Source organism: Pristiophorus japonicus, chromosome 14 (genome assembly GCF_044704955.1).
Source record: "Pristiophorus japonicus isolate sPriJap1 chromosome 14, sPriJap1.hap1, whole genome shotgun sequence".
Lineage (NCBI taxonomy): Eukaryota > Metazoa > Chordata > Chondrichthyes > Pristiophoridae > Pristiophorus > Pristiophorus japonicus.
Window position 1 is genome coordinate 9,114,554 of NC_091990.1, and position 17,316 is coordinate 9,131,869.

Genomic DNA, 17,316 nt, shown 5'->3' on the forward strand with positions numbered 1-17,316 from the left:
CCTTTTACAGTTTTTATACAATATGTTTGTTAAATAAAGAAAGACTTGCATTTATATAGCACCTTTCATGACCACTAGGCATCCCAAAGTGCTTTACAGCCAATGAAGTACATTTTCTTGAAGTGTAGTCACTGTTGTATTGTGGGAAACGGCAATTTGCGCACAGCAAGCTCCCGCAAACAGCAATGTGATAAAGTCCAGATCGATAAAGTCCAGATCATCTGTTTTAGTTAGGGATAAATATTGGCCAGGATTGTTAGTGGAATATTGTGCTTTTAAGAGAATCCCATGTGTTCCTTTGTACTTCAGGTCTCCCATGGCTCTCTGTCAGGACTGAGAAACTGGAAGTCTGCAGAAACACCTTCCAGTGTGTTTAGTACCAGCTTGTTTAAAGCCTTCCTTCCTCTTAAGGATAAGCTAGAGCTGGGCGATGCATGGTGGATGATCCCCAGTGAGCTGACCATCTTCACAGGGTATCTCTCCAACAATAGATTTTACCCTCCAACACCACAAGGACGAGAGGTAATGTAACTCCCCCACCCTGTGCACAGTAATGTGGCTCAGCTTCTGAAGTCACGCGAGCTGATGGGGTTATTGAAGCCCATCGAGTTATTGGATGTTTAGTACAAAATCCAGAATCGAGCCACCTCACAGTTACAGACACTATGATGCGTTATGAAGACCGTGGTTTTGCAAAAATAGGTAGCTCTTGGTACATTCATATTTCCTGTGCAAAACCTGTTTCACGACAGAATGTTTTCAATTATTTTTCATCAGAATTCCAGCCATTTCCTGGTTATGATCATCCTTCAGTCCCAAAATGTTTCTAACTTTTATTGTGTAACGATCTCCGTGCACTATCCTTCTGGTGGGAGCATGGGTTGTGAAACTGCATTTTACTGGAACTTCTCTTGTATTTGTGAGCAGCAGTCCAGTGGCATCACCAGCGCCCTGGGGAGTTTTGGCAGCTTATGGCCTGGTGGCTGGAGGGAGCTCTTTGCTCTTCTCCATCCACTGTATTGGGGCAATGGGCAAGGAACTCCATCCAGTGTATGAGGCAGTGGGCAGGGAGCTCCATCCAGTGTATGGGACAGTGGACAGTGGGCAGGGAACTCCATCCAGTGTATGAGGCAGTGGGCAGGGAACTCCATCCAGTGTATGGGGCAGTGGGCAGGGAACTCCATCCAGTGTATGGGACAGTGGGCAGGGAGCTCCATCCAGTGTATGGGACAGTGGACAGTGGGCAGGGAACTCCATCCAGTGTATGAGGCAGTGGGCAGGGAACTCCATCCAGTGTATGGGGCAGTGGGCAGGGAACTCCATCCAGTGTATGGGACAGTGGGCAGTGGGCAGGGAACTCCATCCATTGTATGGGACAGTGGGCAGGGAACTCCATCCATTGTATTGGGGCAATGGGCAAGGAACACCATTCACTGTGTGGGATAGTGGGCAAGGAATGCCTGACTCCATCCATTGTGTGTAATTTCTGCACCTGAGGTGTTTCTGATCTTGACTGTCGCTGTTGGATGAGGCAGGGCGCACAGTTTAGGACCTTGCTGACGGGAGATAAGGAAATCATATCTTTGGCCCGGTTATGGTGAAAAGGATACATTCCTGTATCCAAGCAAGTTGTGTAATAGGCTTCTGGGTTATAGCAATCTCATTCCTGTACTTGGCGTTTATTAAAGCTGCTGCAATGTGTACATTCATGAGCCAGGACTTCTGTACATCGCCTGAACATGATACAAGCTGTCTCCCTTTAAACAGGTCCTTATTCATAAACTTTTGAGCATGTTCCACCCACGGCCGTTTGTGAAGACGAGATTTGCACCCCAGGGTGCAGTGGCCTGTATCCGTGCTGACAGTGACTTCTATTATGACATTGTGTTCAGGTGGGTACATTTCCTGCGGCAACTCCACACGTTGTTTTGCAAGGTTTAGGTGGTGAGTGAAGGGCTTTTGGCATCTTGCCTTGTGGCACCATGTGGATACAGTGAGTTGGATCTTGACTTTGTGCGAGATTATAAAGCGGATGGCAGCGAATCAGCCATCGTCTCACATCTCTGCCATTGTTATTTCCATTGGTGTCAGTGGGGAGCGATGTGAAACAGGAGACCGATTCACTGTCGGCCGCTTTACACTGGCACAAAGTCTAACTCTACCCCAGTATTGTTCTTTCATTGTCAGGACACTCAGCTCATCCCTTCTTTACATCACTGGGAGTCCCTGGCCAAAGACCGCCCTAAGTGGAGGAAGTGCATCCGGGAGGGCGCTGAGCACCTCAAGTCTCATCGCCGAGAGCATGCAGAAATCAAGCGGAAGGAGCATGCGGCAAACCTGCCCCACCCACCCTTTCCTTCAACGACTGACTATCCCACCTGTGGTTCTCATATTGGACTGTTCAGCCACCTAAGGACTCATTTTAAGAGTGAAAGCAAGTCTTCCTCGATTCCGAGGGACTGCCTATGATGATGAGGTGCGGATAGTGAACTCACTGACCCTTACCCGACAGACTGGTGCCTACTGTGTAATGCTGGTACGTTTCAGCAAAGTCAAGATTCAATTACAGGGGTTTGTGTTTGACATCTTTCTCCCTTTACCTGAGAACAGTGACTGCACTTCAAAAGTAATCCCTTGGTTGCAAAAGGTTTTGGGATCTCATCAGGGGATTTATACATTGCAGTTTCATTCTTTAACACATAATGGAACTATGGGAATGACTTATTAACGGTCCCACTGATACTTGGGTTTGAGTGAGACATGCTACAAATGCGTTTGCTCCCTGCAGTCTCCGAGATTGTTGCTGCATTTGTGACTGTGGACCCCAAACTATAGCATTCTGGAAAAATGGAGCATGGGGAATGATGGTTGGCTTTTGCTCTTGTATCTACTCCTTGTGAATCCTTGTCCTGCGCTGAAATACATCTAAGTAATCAGTGACCAATGTCTCCTCGCTTCACGTGGATGGAGAAGACCAAATACTGTCGGGAGTTTTTAATACACAAGGCCCAGTATTCCAGTCGCCGAGCCCTGCAGACAACCCCAAACCACCCGATTGTCCAGGAGTTTCCAGGATTTGATTAATCTCCTGGATTTTATTAGTAAGCCTGGAGAAATATCATGGGGGCATTAAAAAGCACTTTTTTCAATTTGTTTAAACACTTTTGTTGACTGTAACAGTATTGGAGCTGGGAAAAGGCTGTTTGACAGCGAGATGATTGGAGGCTGGGGGTCCTGAGGTACAGTGGAGAGAATGAATATTTAATCGGCGATGGCCATCGTTTTGAGTCTGTGACACCGAGTTGTGTTGTTTCAGGATCCACGGAGAGTTCCAGTTGAATGAGCCGCCGGATTTTCCATTCTGGTTCACTCCAGGACAGTTCACTGGACACATCACTCTCTCTAAAGATGCAACCCATGTTCGGGACTTCTGGATGTACGTTCCCAGTGACAGGTTGGTCGGATTTGTGTCTTGCTCTGTGTTCCCAGAAGATTTTCTGTAAGTGTAACTTTTTTATTGCCCATTTGATGATTTTGGAGTATGTTACTTTCATACAAGGGAACGGATCAGACTTGGCTCAGTGGGCAGCACTCTCAGCTCTGACTCAGAAGGTTGTGGGTTCAAGTCCCACTCCACAGACTTGAGCACAAAAATCTAGGCTGACACTCCCGGTGCTGTGCTGAGGGAGTGCTGCACTGTCGGAGGGGCAGTACTGAGGGAGCGCCGCACTGTCGGAGGGGCAGTACTGAGGGAGCGCTGCACTGTCGGAGGGGCAGTGCTGAGGGAGCGCTGCACTGTCGGAGGGGCAGTACTGAGGGAGCGCCGCACTGAGGGAACGCCGCACTGTCGGAGGGGCAGTACTGAGGGAGTGCAGCTCTGTTGGAGGGGCAGTACTGAGGGAGTGCAGCTCTGTCGGAGGGGCAGTACTGAGGGAGCGCCGCACTGTCGGAGGGGCAGTACTGAGGGAGCGCCTCACTGTCGGAGGGGCAGTACCGAGGGAGTGCCTCACTGTCGGAGGGGCAGTACTGAGGGAGTGCCGTAGTGTCGGAGGGGCAGTACTGAGGGAGTGTCGGAGGGGCAGTACTGAGGGAGTGCAGCTCTGTCGGAGGGGCAGTACTGAGGGAGCGCCGCACTGTCGGAGGGGCAGTACTGAGGGAGTGCCGCACTGTCGGAGGGGCAGTACTGAGGGAACGCTGCACTGTCGGAAGGACAGTGCTGAGGGAACGCCGCACTGTCGGAGGGGCAGTACTGAGGGAATGCTGCGCTGTCGGAGGGGCAGTACTGAGGGAGTGCTGCACTGTCAGAGGGGCAGTACTGAGGGAGTGCCGCACTGTCAGATGAGACGTTAAACTGAGGCCTAGTCAGCTCTCTGGTCGTTGTAAAAGATGCCATGGCATATTCAAAGAAGAGCAGGGCAGTTCCTCCGATGTCCTGGCCAATATTTATCCTTCAGCCTTTATCACTAAAACAGATTTTATGATTTGTGGGATCTTGCTGTGCACACATTGGCTGTCGTGTTTCCCTACATTCCAACACTTGCCCTCTTTTCCTTTTCTTTTCCTTTTTCTGTTCTTTTCTCTCCAGCTCTCTTTTCTTTCCCTCTTTTCCATACGAGTGGAGTCACATCAAGAATGGCTCGGGAAACATTAAACTGTGAAGATATTTTCAGTCCGGAGATGGGTAATGATTTGCACCGGGAGATAGAAGAAGCCCGTGTTGCCAAATACTTTGGTTTTGTTTTTCTCTCCCTGGGCAGCGCTGTGCACTTCCTGCTGCTGGGTCCTTTTATTAAAAGCCGCCCTTTAATCCCCTTGTCTGCGTCACTGTGGTGGGCCTGTTTAAATTTGCGATTAGGAACTCGTCTGTTCCCCCAGTGCTGGCTGCTCATGCACCGATGGTCTGGATGGGGTTTGAGGACGAGGTGCTAGAGTGCTTGGAGGTGTCGGTGAGCAGCACAGCGAGTGTGAAATCTTGCTGAATAAGGGAGTTTTTCAACTTCCTGCCGCGGATTCTGGTTAATTCCCACCCCGTGGATCTGCGAATGATGCTGATTCCTCGCTCTGCTTTGTTGTAAATCCTCACACTGTCTCCGGCTCCGATCCATTCTTTCCCAGAGCTCCTTGGCTCCCTCGGTCTTCAGACTCCAAAATCCGAGCTTGGTTTATCCTGATCTCCTCCTGATTTACTTCATCCTCTCTTGTTGATCCTTTCCCAATTTAGTTTTTTTTTAAAAGGCTTGGAAATTAAATTCCTTTCTGTTGGCTCGATTGCTTCCGGGGCTCAGTTTGAGTAGATTTTCCTCCCCATCGCTGTCCAGTTTCACCCCTCCGTCTCTGCTGACTTTGAACCGTGCCAGGGGTTGGGGGGGGGGTCTGCAGTTGGACTCTCGATCCTCTGAGCTGGGGAGGGGGAAATCAGCCAGGGTTCCAGTTCATGTTGACAATCCAGTGACTAGAGCCGGCACAGACTTGATGGGCCAAATGGCCTCCTTCGGCTGCATTATTATCTGATTCTTGCCAGAGATTAGACATGTGTTCAGTGTCGGCTAAAGGCCGGATCAGCCGTGATGCCTTCCATGGTTGAATTCCCTGACTATTGTGCTCAAAAAGTGACTAGCTGGGCAAGACATGAGAGTGCTGCCACTGCCCAGCGAGAGTGGTTTGATAACCGCCCAAGCTTCATATATCGGAGTTTCACCACCCCATATCTGTACAGCTTAAAGCATCTCCTGAAAAGCTGTTGAGCCATTACTAACTTGTGTCTGTGATCTGGAGCAGGGCCCTGAATGTGGACATGGAGTGGCTGTATGGAGCCGGCGAAAGTGGCAACATGGAAGTGGACATTGGCTCCCTGCCGCAGGTTTGTGGCGCTTTCCATATCGCAATTATACAGGTTTTGATCGAGTAAGTAAGTATGGGTTTCCTCTGGCGATTGGGTTGATTTTAAGGTTATTGCCAAAAGAACCAGAGAGGAGATGAGGAGAAATTCTTTACTCAGTGAGTTGTGATCTGGAATGCGCTGCTTGAAAGGACGCTGGAAGCAGATTCATTGATAACTTTCAAAGGGGAATTTTACACATACTTGGAAAGGAGAAACGTGCAGCGCTATGGGGGGGGGGCGGAGAGAGTGGGGGCAGTGCGACTAATTGGATCACTCTTTCAAAGAGCCGGCACGGGCACGATGGGCCGAATGGCCTCCTGCACTGTGTGATTTTATGATTCCATGAAGTTGAGATTGTTCTGGGGGAGAGGTGAGAAAACATGCTGCATCTTTGAAGTTTGTTTCTCGGTTGTGTGGGCCTGTTTAATGGTGAGCCGTTTGGAGAAATTAATCCCATTTGTTCGTCTTCCTAAAGGTGAGTGCCAAGGTTGAATGTTCCCTTGCTCATGAAATAAAATTACTCAACAATATTGTAAACTGTATCCTGATAAAGGTCCACTTTTACCGCATTATCCTTGTTTCTGGTAATTTGACCAAATATGGTCATGGTGTTTGGGGCAGGGGGGAGGAGACTACCTGGGTAACACTATCCTAAATCTCTCTTGTAAAGAAGAGCTTTACAGTTTGATTAGAGAGTGCAGTGAGGAGATCGTGCCTGTTATGTCCAGAATAAAGTAATGTGATTGAGTACTATAGATGTGAGTAAGTGTGATGTTAATCTCTTTATTCTAACTCCAGAGTGTTGGTACAGCATGGGAGACCCGCTTATATACAATGCTCCCAAGGGATCCCTTGGGACTCCCAACAGATACGCCCTCTGGTGGTGTTAGAATGCTGGTTACATAGGGTTGCATACATAACAGTTCCCGTGATTGCATCTCAGTCAGGCTGATTATCCTCTCTCTCAGACTGACTCTGACTCTGTCTGCAACCTCCGTCACTCCTGTGGGAGTGCCGAGCCAATGATGCCGACAATCTAGTGAGTGTGTACAACAGTGTGGTTGTCATTGTCAGTAATAAACAGATGCGTATTACTGCACCTTGCTCAGTGATACCGTACCTCGGTGGATTCGAGCAATGGAATCCATCCACTGCAGGGGCTGGGGGTTTGGAGCAAGTTGAGAAATCTGGACGCGAGTGGAAAATTTCTCCGATCATGACTTGAATGTCAGTAACAGTGAGAGAGCGCTGTGCCTTCGACTGGAAGGGGAACAGGCAGCTCTGTCGCAATGAAGAGTGGCTTGTGCTTTGTCCTAAGGCCTGTCTGTCCGTCTGATGCAGATGGAGCTGAGGGCAGCGGGCCCATCCATTCCAAGTGTCATCGTCGACGAGAATGGGAACGTGATCGATATTGCCGACGCTTCGGGCGAGCCCATTCAGTTTATTTTCGAAGAGATTGTCTGGCGGTCAGAAATCAGCTTCGAAGAGGCTGCCAGGAAGCTGGAGACAATGATGTATCCGTTTAAGAAGGTAAACAAAGCTGGGGGCAGTAACACTTTAAACTCGTGTCTGATTTCTATGTGTTGATAATTGAGCGGACGGAGAGGACAACACGGAGACTGACCGCCATATTTCTTTTTCAAGGTTTCATATCTTCCTTTTACTGAAGTCTTCAAGCGTGCGAGGGCTGAAGATAAACTCGTGCATTCCATATTACTTTGGGGCGCACTTGATGACCAGTCCTGCTGAGGTGAGTCCTGGCTTTCAGTCTGTGGATTTAAAAAAAAAAAAATTAATTCCTGGGATGTGGGCGTCGCTAGCAAGGCCGGCATTTATTGCCCATCCCTCATCGCCCTCGAGAAGGTGGTGGTGAGTCGCCTTGAACCGCTGCAGTCCGTGTGGTGAAGGTGCTCCCTCAGTGCTGTTAGGGAGGAAGTTCCAGGACTTTGACCTGCTGATTGATTGTAAAAGGAGTAGCGCTCGAACCAAAACATTTTAATTATGTCACCTATTCAAATTTTCCGAAGCTCCCATCATTTTCCTTTCTATACCTCCTGCTGAGAATGTGAGTTCTCTTGTTTGAAGACTAGAAATGAGAAGCTTCATCAATGGTCCAGTTGGTGAATGTGCTTCTCGCTGTCGGCCAGGGACCCCCCCCCCCGATGGCCAGAGAGCCCCTCCCACCTCTCCCGAGGGCCGGAGTCCTGTTGTTCCCCCCCCGAGGGCCTGTGACCCCCTCCCCCCCGAGGCAGTGCCAGGATCGGTCGGTCTCGGCCTTGGCAGTGCGAGGGTCACCTGTCTCAACGCCTCTGGGTTAGCGAGGTGAAGATCCCGCTGTCGCTCCCCGTTCGCTGATCCTCCCTGAATCATGCTGTGCGGAGTGTTGTGTCTGCGTAAATAACCGACAAACTGAGCCAGGAGAAACGTAACTTAACTGTGCTTTGATACAACAACCCAAAATGGGAGTCCCAAACCAGCATGAACCAGAATGAATACAGCAACTGTGAATAGCTCCCGCAGGGTCCTAATGTCCGTCCAGTGAGATGTAACAAATAAACAGAATATGAACACAACATGTAGAGCGGGCGGGGGGGGGGTGGGGGGGTGGGGGGTGGGGGGGTGTACACCGGGAGTGTGGTGTGTATACCTGGGGAGTGGGGGGGGGGGTACACCGGGGACGTGGGGGGTGTACTCCAGGGGTGTGGGGGGTACACTGGGTGGGGTGGGATGTGGGGGGAGGCGGTATACCGGGGGGGGCGAGGGGGTACACCGGGGTGGAGGGCCGGGGAGGGGGGGACCCGGGGGGGGGTTACGTGGGAGTTGTACTCCGGGGGTGTGGGGAGTACACTGGGTGGGGTGGGATGCAGGGGGCTGGGGGGGGGGGGGGAGTGAGGAGCGGGGGGAGGGGGTACACTGGGATGGGGTGCGGGGGGAGGGGGGACACCGGGGAGGGGGGGGACCTGGGGGGGGGAGGGGTTACGTGGGAGTTGTACTCCGGGGGTGTGGGGAGTACACTGGGTAGGGTGGGATGCAGGGGGAGGGGGCCGGGGGGGGGGGAGTGGGGAGCGGGGGGAGGGGGTACACTGGGATGGGGGGCGGGGGGGAGGGGGTACACCGGGGAGGGGGGGACCTGGGGGGGGGGTACGTAGGGGTTGTACTCCGGGGGTGTGGGGAGTACACTGGGTGGGGTGGGATGCAGGGGGAGGGGGCCGGGGGGAGGGGGTACACCGGGATGGGGGGCCGGAGGGGGGGGTACACCAGGCGGGGTGTGGGGGCCGCCGCTGACGGGCACCAGCTGGGCTTTCAGAGAAAATTGGAAGAAATGTAATATAAGGCCAGAAATGGATGGATTGGAATATGTGTGAGCCACCGAGGGAGGAGCTGTAACTCTGTCTGATTGAGGGCTCAGTGGTTGGGGGGGCGGGGGGGGGGGCTGGAGGGAGGTATTATCCTCTCCTTTTGTGCTTCGACATCTCCCAATAGCTGCAGCACGGTTCCGATGGAGGCCTTGGCCGAGCGCGGATTCACCGGTCAGTCACCGTTGGTGCCGGGAGCGGGGGGGTGTGGGGGAATAAAGTGTAAATGAACTATAATATTGTGTAGTACTTTCCTTTGTTCGGGTGCAGTCAAGGCTGGGATTCACACTGTCTGCGGCTGTGTTGGTACGAGTGCAGACACCTCCACACAATTCCAGCAGCAATCGGCTTCCTGTAACGCTCCTCTCCATCCAGATCCCAGCTCAGGCCACAGCATGCCCGGCGCCTCCTGGCACACTGATGCTCTCCTGTGGTTGGGGCAGTGTCGGGGGAGCTTTACCCTGGATCTGTCTGCTCTATACCTGACACGAATGCTGTCGTTACAAGTGCTGAGAATGGACAAAGTTCCATTTCCCACTTGAGTGCCTTCAAAACCATTCTAATTTGAAATGTTGATTTTCATTTGAATGTAATCTCCGTGAATTTATTTTGGATGATTAGCAGAGTTGCAGCTCCATCAGTTATGCCCCGTCTCTCCAGCCATATTTAGAATATTGACCCAATGTATCGAGGCCGAAGGGTTTGAGTTGAGGGAATATAAGACCCCGATGGATAAGTCTATGGTCCATGTCTATTGCCCAATGGAGGTTGATGCCCACCATTCCCACGTGTCTTCAGTGTGAGGTGCCAAGGAAAGTTTGGGATGTTTTCCCATGAGGAAAGAGTGAGCGAGAAACATGGACAGGGCAGTGGCCTCAGTTTAAGATTACGGATCTTCCAGAAATGAAGAGCAGATTAATCCATCGATGGTGAGTGACCTCAGGAGCCTGGGGGAGGGGGAGAAACCTGCCTTTATCATGTTGCTGTAGGCTGGGAAAGAGAGCAAGGGATCTGGTTCACTTTATCCTGCAGGGAGAAGGTCGTAAGGACACGATCACCAGGGCGGGATGGACCAGCTCACTTCTGGCTCCAGCTCGGGGCCTGGCTTGGATCTCAGTGTCTCTTTATTTGGTGCAAAGTGAGCTTTACTCTTGCTGGTGCCTTGATGGACATCCCATTATCATCATCATAGGCAGTCCCTCGGAATCGAGGAAGACTTGCTTCCACTCTTGACATGAATCCTTAGGTGGCTGAACAGTCCCTGTCACAGGTCCTTCAGGGTAAGGGAGGGTGGGACTGGTTTGCCGCACGCTCTTTCCGCTGCCTGCGCTTGATTTCTGCATGCTCTCAGCGACGAGACTCGAGGTGCTCAGCGCCCTCCCGGATGCACTTCCTCCACTCAGGGCGGTCTTTAGCCAGGGACTCCCAGGTGTCAGTGGGGATGTTGCACTTTATCAGGGAGGCTTTGTCACATTAACCAACTGAATCTCTCTCTCCTGTTTGTGCAGGTTCGGGGCGGACTCTACGGGAGACTGTTCTCGAGAGTTCGCCCGTTCTCTCGCTGCTGAACGAGAGTTTCATCAGCAGCTGGTCCCTGGTCAAAGAGCTGGAGGATCTCCAGGTAAATCATTGAAGGGCCGGGAGTGGGGGGGTGCGGGGGGACATTGAAAGACCAGCTCGGTTGGTCGGTGAATCAGGAACCAGCAGGCGATTAACTCGAGCAATTATCAGCGGCTACAGAAGCTGATGCATTGAAGAGGAACCTGGGGAAATGAGGAGAAACACGAGGCTCCACACCTGCAGGGTGACAGGCTTACATCAGCGATGGGCTGAGTGGTCTCCTGCATCACAAACCCGGGATTCTAAATAATAACAATATTAAATTGGTGATCTGGACACAAGGTACATTTTAGGTGGATGAATTTGGGTCATCATTCACTAATGCTTCAATATATAGCGTCTAACTTTAAACACTTCGACCAGAGCCCAGAGTTTTCAGGACATTTCTAGTTACATAAGAACATAAGAAATAGGAGCAGGAGTAGGCCATTTGACCCCTCGAGCCTGCTCCGCCATTTAATAAGATCATGGCTGATCCGATCATGGACTCAGCTCCACTTCCCCGCCCGCTCCCCATAACCCCTTATCCCCTTATCGTTTAAGAAACTGTCTATTTCTGTCTTAAATTTATTCAATGACCCAGCCTCCACAGCTCTCTGAGGCAGCTAATTCTACAGATTCACAACCCTCTCAGAAGAAATTTCTCCTCATCTCAGTTTTAAATGGGCGGTCCCTTATTCTAAGATTATGCCCCCTAGTTCTAGTCTCCCCCATCTGTGGAAACATCCTCTCTGCATCCACCTTGTCAAGCCCCCTCATAATCTTATACGTTTCGATAAGATCACCTCTCATTCTTCTGAATTCCAATGAATAGAGGCCCAACCTACTCAACCTTTCCTCATAAGTCAACCCCCTCATCTCTGGAATCAACCTAGTGAACCTTTCTCTGAACTGCCTCCAAAACAAGTATATCCTTTCGTAAATATGGAAACCAAAACTGCACGCAATATTCCAAGTGTGGCCTCACCAATACGCTGCATAACTGTAGCAAGACTTCCCTGCTTTTGTACTCCATCCCCTTTGCAATAAAGGCCAATATTCCATGATCACTTGCTGTATCTGCATACTATCCTTTTGTGTTTCATGCACAAGTACCCCCAGGTCCCACTGTACTGCAGCACTTTGCAATCTTTCTCCATTTAAATAATAACTTGTCTTTGATTTTTTTCTGCCAAAGTGCATGACCTCACACTTTCCAACATTATACTCCATCTGCCAAATTTTTGCCCACTCACTTAGCCTGTCTATGTCCCTTTGCAGATTTTTTGTGTCCTCACACATTGCTTTTCCTCCCATCTTTGTATTGTCAGCAAACTTGGCTACGTTACACTCAGTCCCTTCATCCAAGTCGTTAATATAGATTGTAAATAGTTGGGGTCCCAGCACTGATCCCTGTGGCATCCCACTAGTTACTGATTGCCAACCCGAGAATGAACCATTTATCCGGCCTCTCTGTTTTCTGTTAGTTATCCAATCCTCTATCCATGCTAATATATTACCTCCAACCCCGTGAACTTTTAGCTTGTGCGGTAACTTTTATGTGGCACCTTGTGAGTGATAAACTCCGTTCCCCATCGACTTTGAATTTTCCTCAAATTATTGAAGCTGATCGCAGTTGAATGTGTTTGTCGGCGCTGTGTTGACTGTCTGTGTGCGATGTGTGTGTTCCTGTTGCAGTGGCTGTGCAGTGAGACAGGACGCTTCAGTGTGGGATATGGAGAGAACTGTCTGGGTTCTTTAGCCTTTTACCCAGCGACCTCCCTGCTCTAAACACCTGACTGATGCATTTCTTAGTAGGTCCAGAAAAATAACTACAGCGTGTCATTGAGAACCCCCGATTTAAACTACCGTGTGTTTAATTTTTCATCGATTCTGCAGCTCAAGTTGCGCACCTATTGATCCAGACTGAATGTTTAAATGGCGTTTGGAGTCACATGATTGACGTTGACTTTAATTTAAGCCGAGCCCAATATATTGGTTTTCAGTTTTAAGATCCAGAAGACTCTTTTCCTCTCTTAAGGAATTATATAAATCTTTAGAAAATGACCAACAAACTGGTTAATACGAAGAACAGAATATATTTTACAGTAATGCAGTGTCTCCATTTTTTAATCTCGCCTTAACTCTTCTGTTGAAAACACGTCATTTCTGTGCCCAGTTGGTGATCATTGCTTTACCCGGGCTCAATGACAGATAGAGCGGGCCAGATCCACATCCTGCTCCCTTTGTTTCCCTGTAGAGACGCACCAGGTATTTCTTCTTGATGTCTCTGCCCCCCTCTCCCCCTCCCCAGACCCCCGTGTCTACATTTTGAATGACGGCACCATTTATAATGGGCAAACGACTTTGTTTAAATAACAGAGAAATTTCATGCAAATGAATGAACGCATTCGCATGATTTCAACCTCAGGCCTGCTGAGAAGTGGTGTTCCTCCTCGCCTTTTGATGTTTAACTAGACGGCTGGGGATTGTGTGAGTGTGTGGGGAGGGGGGGGGTGTGTGAGTGTGTGTGGGAGTGGGGTGCGCGTGTGTGTGGGGAGGGGGGGGGTGTGCGCGTGTGTGGGGAGGGGGGTGCGCGTGTGTGTGGGAGGGGGTTGCGCGTGTGTGTGGGAGTGGGGTGTGCGCGTGTGTGGGGAGGGGGGGGGTGTGCGCGTGTGTGGGAGGGGGGTGCGCGTGTGTGTGGGGAGGGGGGGGGTGTGCGCGTGTGTGGGAGGGGTGTGCGCGTGTGTGGGGAGGGGGGTGCGCGTGTGTGGGGAGGGGGTGCGCGTGTGTGTGGGAGGGGGGTGCGCGCGTGTGTGGGAGGGGGGTGCACGTGTGTGTGGGAGGGGTGTGCGCGTGTGTGGGAGGGGGGTGCGCGCGTGTGTGGGAGGGGGGTGCGCGCGTGTGTGGGAGGGGGGTGCGCGTGTGGGAGGCGTGTGCACATGTATGGGGGTGCACGTGTGTGTGGGGGTGCGTGCGTGTGGGAGGGGGGTGCGTGCGTGTGGGAGGGGGGTGCACGTGTGTGTGGGGGTGCGTGTGTGGGGAGGGGGGGGCGTGTGTGTGTGGGGGGGAGGGGGGCGTGTGTGTGTGTGGGGAGGGGGGGGGCGTGTGTGTGTGTGGGGTGGGGAGGGGGGGGCGTGTGTGTGTGTGTAGGGAGGGTGGGTGTGTGTGTGTGTGGGGAGGGGGGGGACGTGTGTGTGTGTGGGGGGAGGGGGGGGCGTGTGTGTATGTGGGAGGAGGGGGGGGCGTGTGTATGTGGGGGGAGGGGGGGCGTGTGTGTGTGTGGGGAGGGGGTGGCGTGTGTGTGTGTGGGGAGGGGGGGGCGTGTGTGTGTGTGTGGGGGGGGCGTGTGTGTGTGTGTGGGGGGGGCGTGTGTGTGTGTGGGGAGGGGGGCGTGTGTGTGTGTGGGGAGGGGGGGCGTGTGTGTGTGTGGGGAGGTGGGGCGTGTGTGTGTGTGGGGAGGTGGGGCGTGTGTGTGTGTGGGGAGGAGGGGGCGTGTGTGTGTGTGGGGGGGGCGTGTGTGTGTGTGGGGAGGGGGGCGTGTGTGTGGGGAGGGGGGCGTGTGTGTGTGGGGGGGGCGTGTGTGTGTGGGGGGGGCGTGTGTGTGCGTGGGGAGGGGGGGACGTGTGTGTGTGGGGGGAGGGGGGGCGTGTGTGTGTGGGGGAGGGGAGGCGTGTGTGTGTGTGTGGGGAGGGGGGGCGTGCGTGTGTGGGGAGGGGGGGTGTGCGTGTGGGGGGAGGGGGGGCGTGTGTGTGTGTGGGGAGGGGGGGCGTGTGTGTGTGGGGGGAGGGGGGGCGTGTGTGTGTGGGGGAGGGGAGGCGTGTGTGTGTGTGGGGAGGGGGGGCGTGTGTGTGTGGGGAGGGGGGGCGTGTGTGTGTGGGGGGGGCGTGTGTGTGCGTGGGGAGGGGGGGACGTGTGTGTGTGGGGGGAGGGGGGGCGTGTGTGTGTGGGGGAGGGGAGGCGTGTGTGTGTGTGGGGAGGGGGGGCGTGCGTGTGGGGGGAGGGGGGGCGTGTGTGTGTGTGTGTGGGGAGGGGGGGCGTGTGTGTGTGTGGGGAGGGGGGGCGTGCGTGTGGGGGGAGGGGGGGCGTGTGTGTGTGTGGGGAGGGGGGGCGTGCGTGTGGGGGGAGGGGGGGCGTGTGTGTGTGTGGGGAGGGGTGGCGTGTGTGTGTGTGTGGGGAGGGGTGGCGTGTTTGTGTGTGGGGAGGGGGGGCGTGTGTGTGTGTGGGGAGGGGGGGCGTGTGTGTGTGGGGAGGGGGGGCGTGTGTGTGTGTGGGGAGGGGGGGCGTGCGTGTGTGGGGAGGGGGGGCGTGTGTGCGTGTGGGGAGGGGGGGGCGTGTGTGTGTGTAGGGGAGAGGGGGGCGTGTGTGTATGTGGGGGGAGGGGGGGGCGTGTGGGGAGGGGGGGGCGCGTGTGTGTGTGGGGGGAGGGGGCGTGTGTGTGTGGGAAGGGGGGGCGTGTGTGGGAAGGGGGGGCGTGTGTGGGGAGGGGGGGCGTGTGTGTGTGTGTGGGGGTAGGGGGGGGCGTGTATGTGTGAGGGGCGGGGGGGGCGTGTGTGTGAGTGTATGTGTGAGGGGAGGGGGGGGCGTGTGTGTGTGTGTGGGGGTAGGGGGGGGCGTGTGTGTGTGGGGGTGGGGGCGTGCGTGTGTGTGGGGAGGGGGGGCGTGTGTGTGCGTGGGGAGGGGGGGGCGTGTGTGTGGGGGGGCGTTTGTGTGTGTGGGGAGGGGGGGCGTGCGTGTGTGGGGAGGGGGGGTGTGCGTGTGGGGGGAGGGGGGCGTGTGTGTGTGTGGGGAGGGGGGGCGTGTGTGTGTGGGGGGATGGGGGCGTGTGTGTGTGGGGGAGGGGAGGCGTGTGTGTGTGTGGGGAGGGGGGGCGTGTGTGTGTGGGGAGGGGGGGCGTGTGTGTGTGTGGGGGGGGCGTGTGTGTGCGTGGGGAGGGGGGGACGTGTGTGTGTGGGGGGAGGGGGGGCGTGTGTGTGTGGGGGAGGGGAGGCGTGTGTGTGTGTGGGGAGGGGGGGCGTGCGTGTGGGGGGAGGGGGGGCGTGTGTGTGTGTGTGTGGGGAGGGGGGGCGTGTGTGTGTGTGGGGAGGGGGGGCGTGCGTGTGGGGGGAGGGGGGGCGTGTGTGTGTGTGGGGAGGGGGGGCGTGCGTGTGGGGGGAGGGGGGGCGTGTGTGTGTGTGGGGAGGGGTGGCGTGTTTGTGTGTGGGGAGGGGGGGCGTGTGTGTGTGTGGGGAGGGGGGGCGTGTGTGTGTGGGGAGGGGGGGCGTGTGTGTGTGTGGGGAGGGGGGGCGTGCGTGTGTGGGGGTGGGGGGGCGTGTGTGTGTGGGGGTGGGGGCGTGCGTGTGTGTGGGGAGGGGGGGCGTGTGTGTGCGTGGGGAGGGGGGGCGTGTGTGTGGGGGGGCGTTTGTGTGCGTGGGGAGGGGGGGCGTGTGTGTGTGTGTGTATGTGTGTGGGGAGGGGGGGGCGTGTGTGGGGGGGGGTGGAAGGGGAGGTGTTGATGGCGGTGTATTGCGCTAAGTGGAGGTAAACATGTTGCTGGTTTGAAGGCTTGACATGTTTATCCTCCACAGAAAAACCCAGAGGATAAAAGCCATGGCCGGATGGCCAGCCTGCATTTGGAACAATACAACTTTCCTGTTGAGATGATGATCGCTTTACCAAATGGCACGGTGGTAAGTCTTGTAATCTCTCATGGTTAGCTCAAAGTCAGGCTGGTTATTGGGTTTATTATCTGAGTGCTTAGATCCCAGGGCCATTGCAATCCCATTATCTCTTCACTGATCTGTCCGGAAAAAGAATCCAGGACTTTTCTTTTGATGCAGAGCATTTTTGAAAAATAGCTAAACATTTAAAATGTTCGTTGAACAGTTTTCGATTGGAGTGGGCTGGGTCACCAGCTATGGGGAAATTAAAGTTCTATTTGTCCGTGTGGCGACATTCAGTCACGGCCCCAATCTTCCCCCTGGTGCAACAGCTTTTTGTAGTTTCTTGTGACAACTTCAGAAGCTAACTGACGTGAAAATGTGAGGTGTCCCTTTTAATGAATCTCTCCGCGATTCAGTGTTTTCCCATCCTCTTCTGAAGGTGTTGACTTGGTGCCGTGCGGCCTGGTAAACCCTGGGTGTGATGCCCAGTCTCCGAGCCAAGGCGATGGGGGCTGCTCTTGGGTTGGAGCCAAGGCAGTTTGTCAGGACAGAGTACAAGGACTCTGCATTTGGCTGTGCTATATCTGACCCGAGAGTGCCTGATGCTGGGTGCCTGGAATGGAAAGTGTCCATCTGTAAACAGTACACCCATGGCAAGTCAGCAGGTGAATGTAACAGCATTCTTTCATAATGGTTAAGACAGGACTACCCAGGAGACTGAACAGGCTGAGGCTCCATTCTGTATAAAGTGAAGACTGAGGGGTGACCTGATGAGAGTTCTTCAAAATAATGAAGGGGTTTGATAGGATAGACATCTAAAGGATGTTTCTACTTGTGG

General features: G+C 53.8%; 1 protein-coding gene across 2 annotated transcripts in view; it reads left to right on the forward strand.

Annotated features, from left to right (window-relative positions):
- The window catches only part of selenon (selenoprotein N), a 30,259-nt gene that overhangs the window by 7,778 nt on the left and 5,165 nt on the right, over nt 1-17,316 (forward strand). For both annotated transcript variants that reach the window (XM_070898833.1, XM_070898834.1), the window contains 8 exons: nt 310-522; nt 1,768-1,892; nt 3,317-3,454; nt 5,779-5,860; nt 7,223-7,411; nt 7,526-7,631; nt 10,746-10,858; nt 16,404-16,505. In XM_070898833.1, the coding sequence (XP_070754934.1) occupies nt 310-522; nt 1,768-1,892; nt 3,317-3,454; nt 5,779-5,860; nt 7,223-7,411; nt 7,526-7,631; nt 10,746-10,858; nt 16,404-16,505 (1,068 nt within the window). The remainder of the gene's footprint in view (nt 1-309; nt 523-1,767; nt 1,893-3,316; nt 3,455-5,778; nt 5,861-7,222; nt 7,412-7,525; nt 7,632-10,745; nt 10,859-16,403; nt 16,506-17,316) is intronic.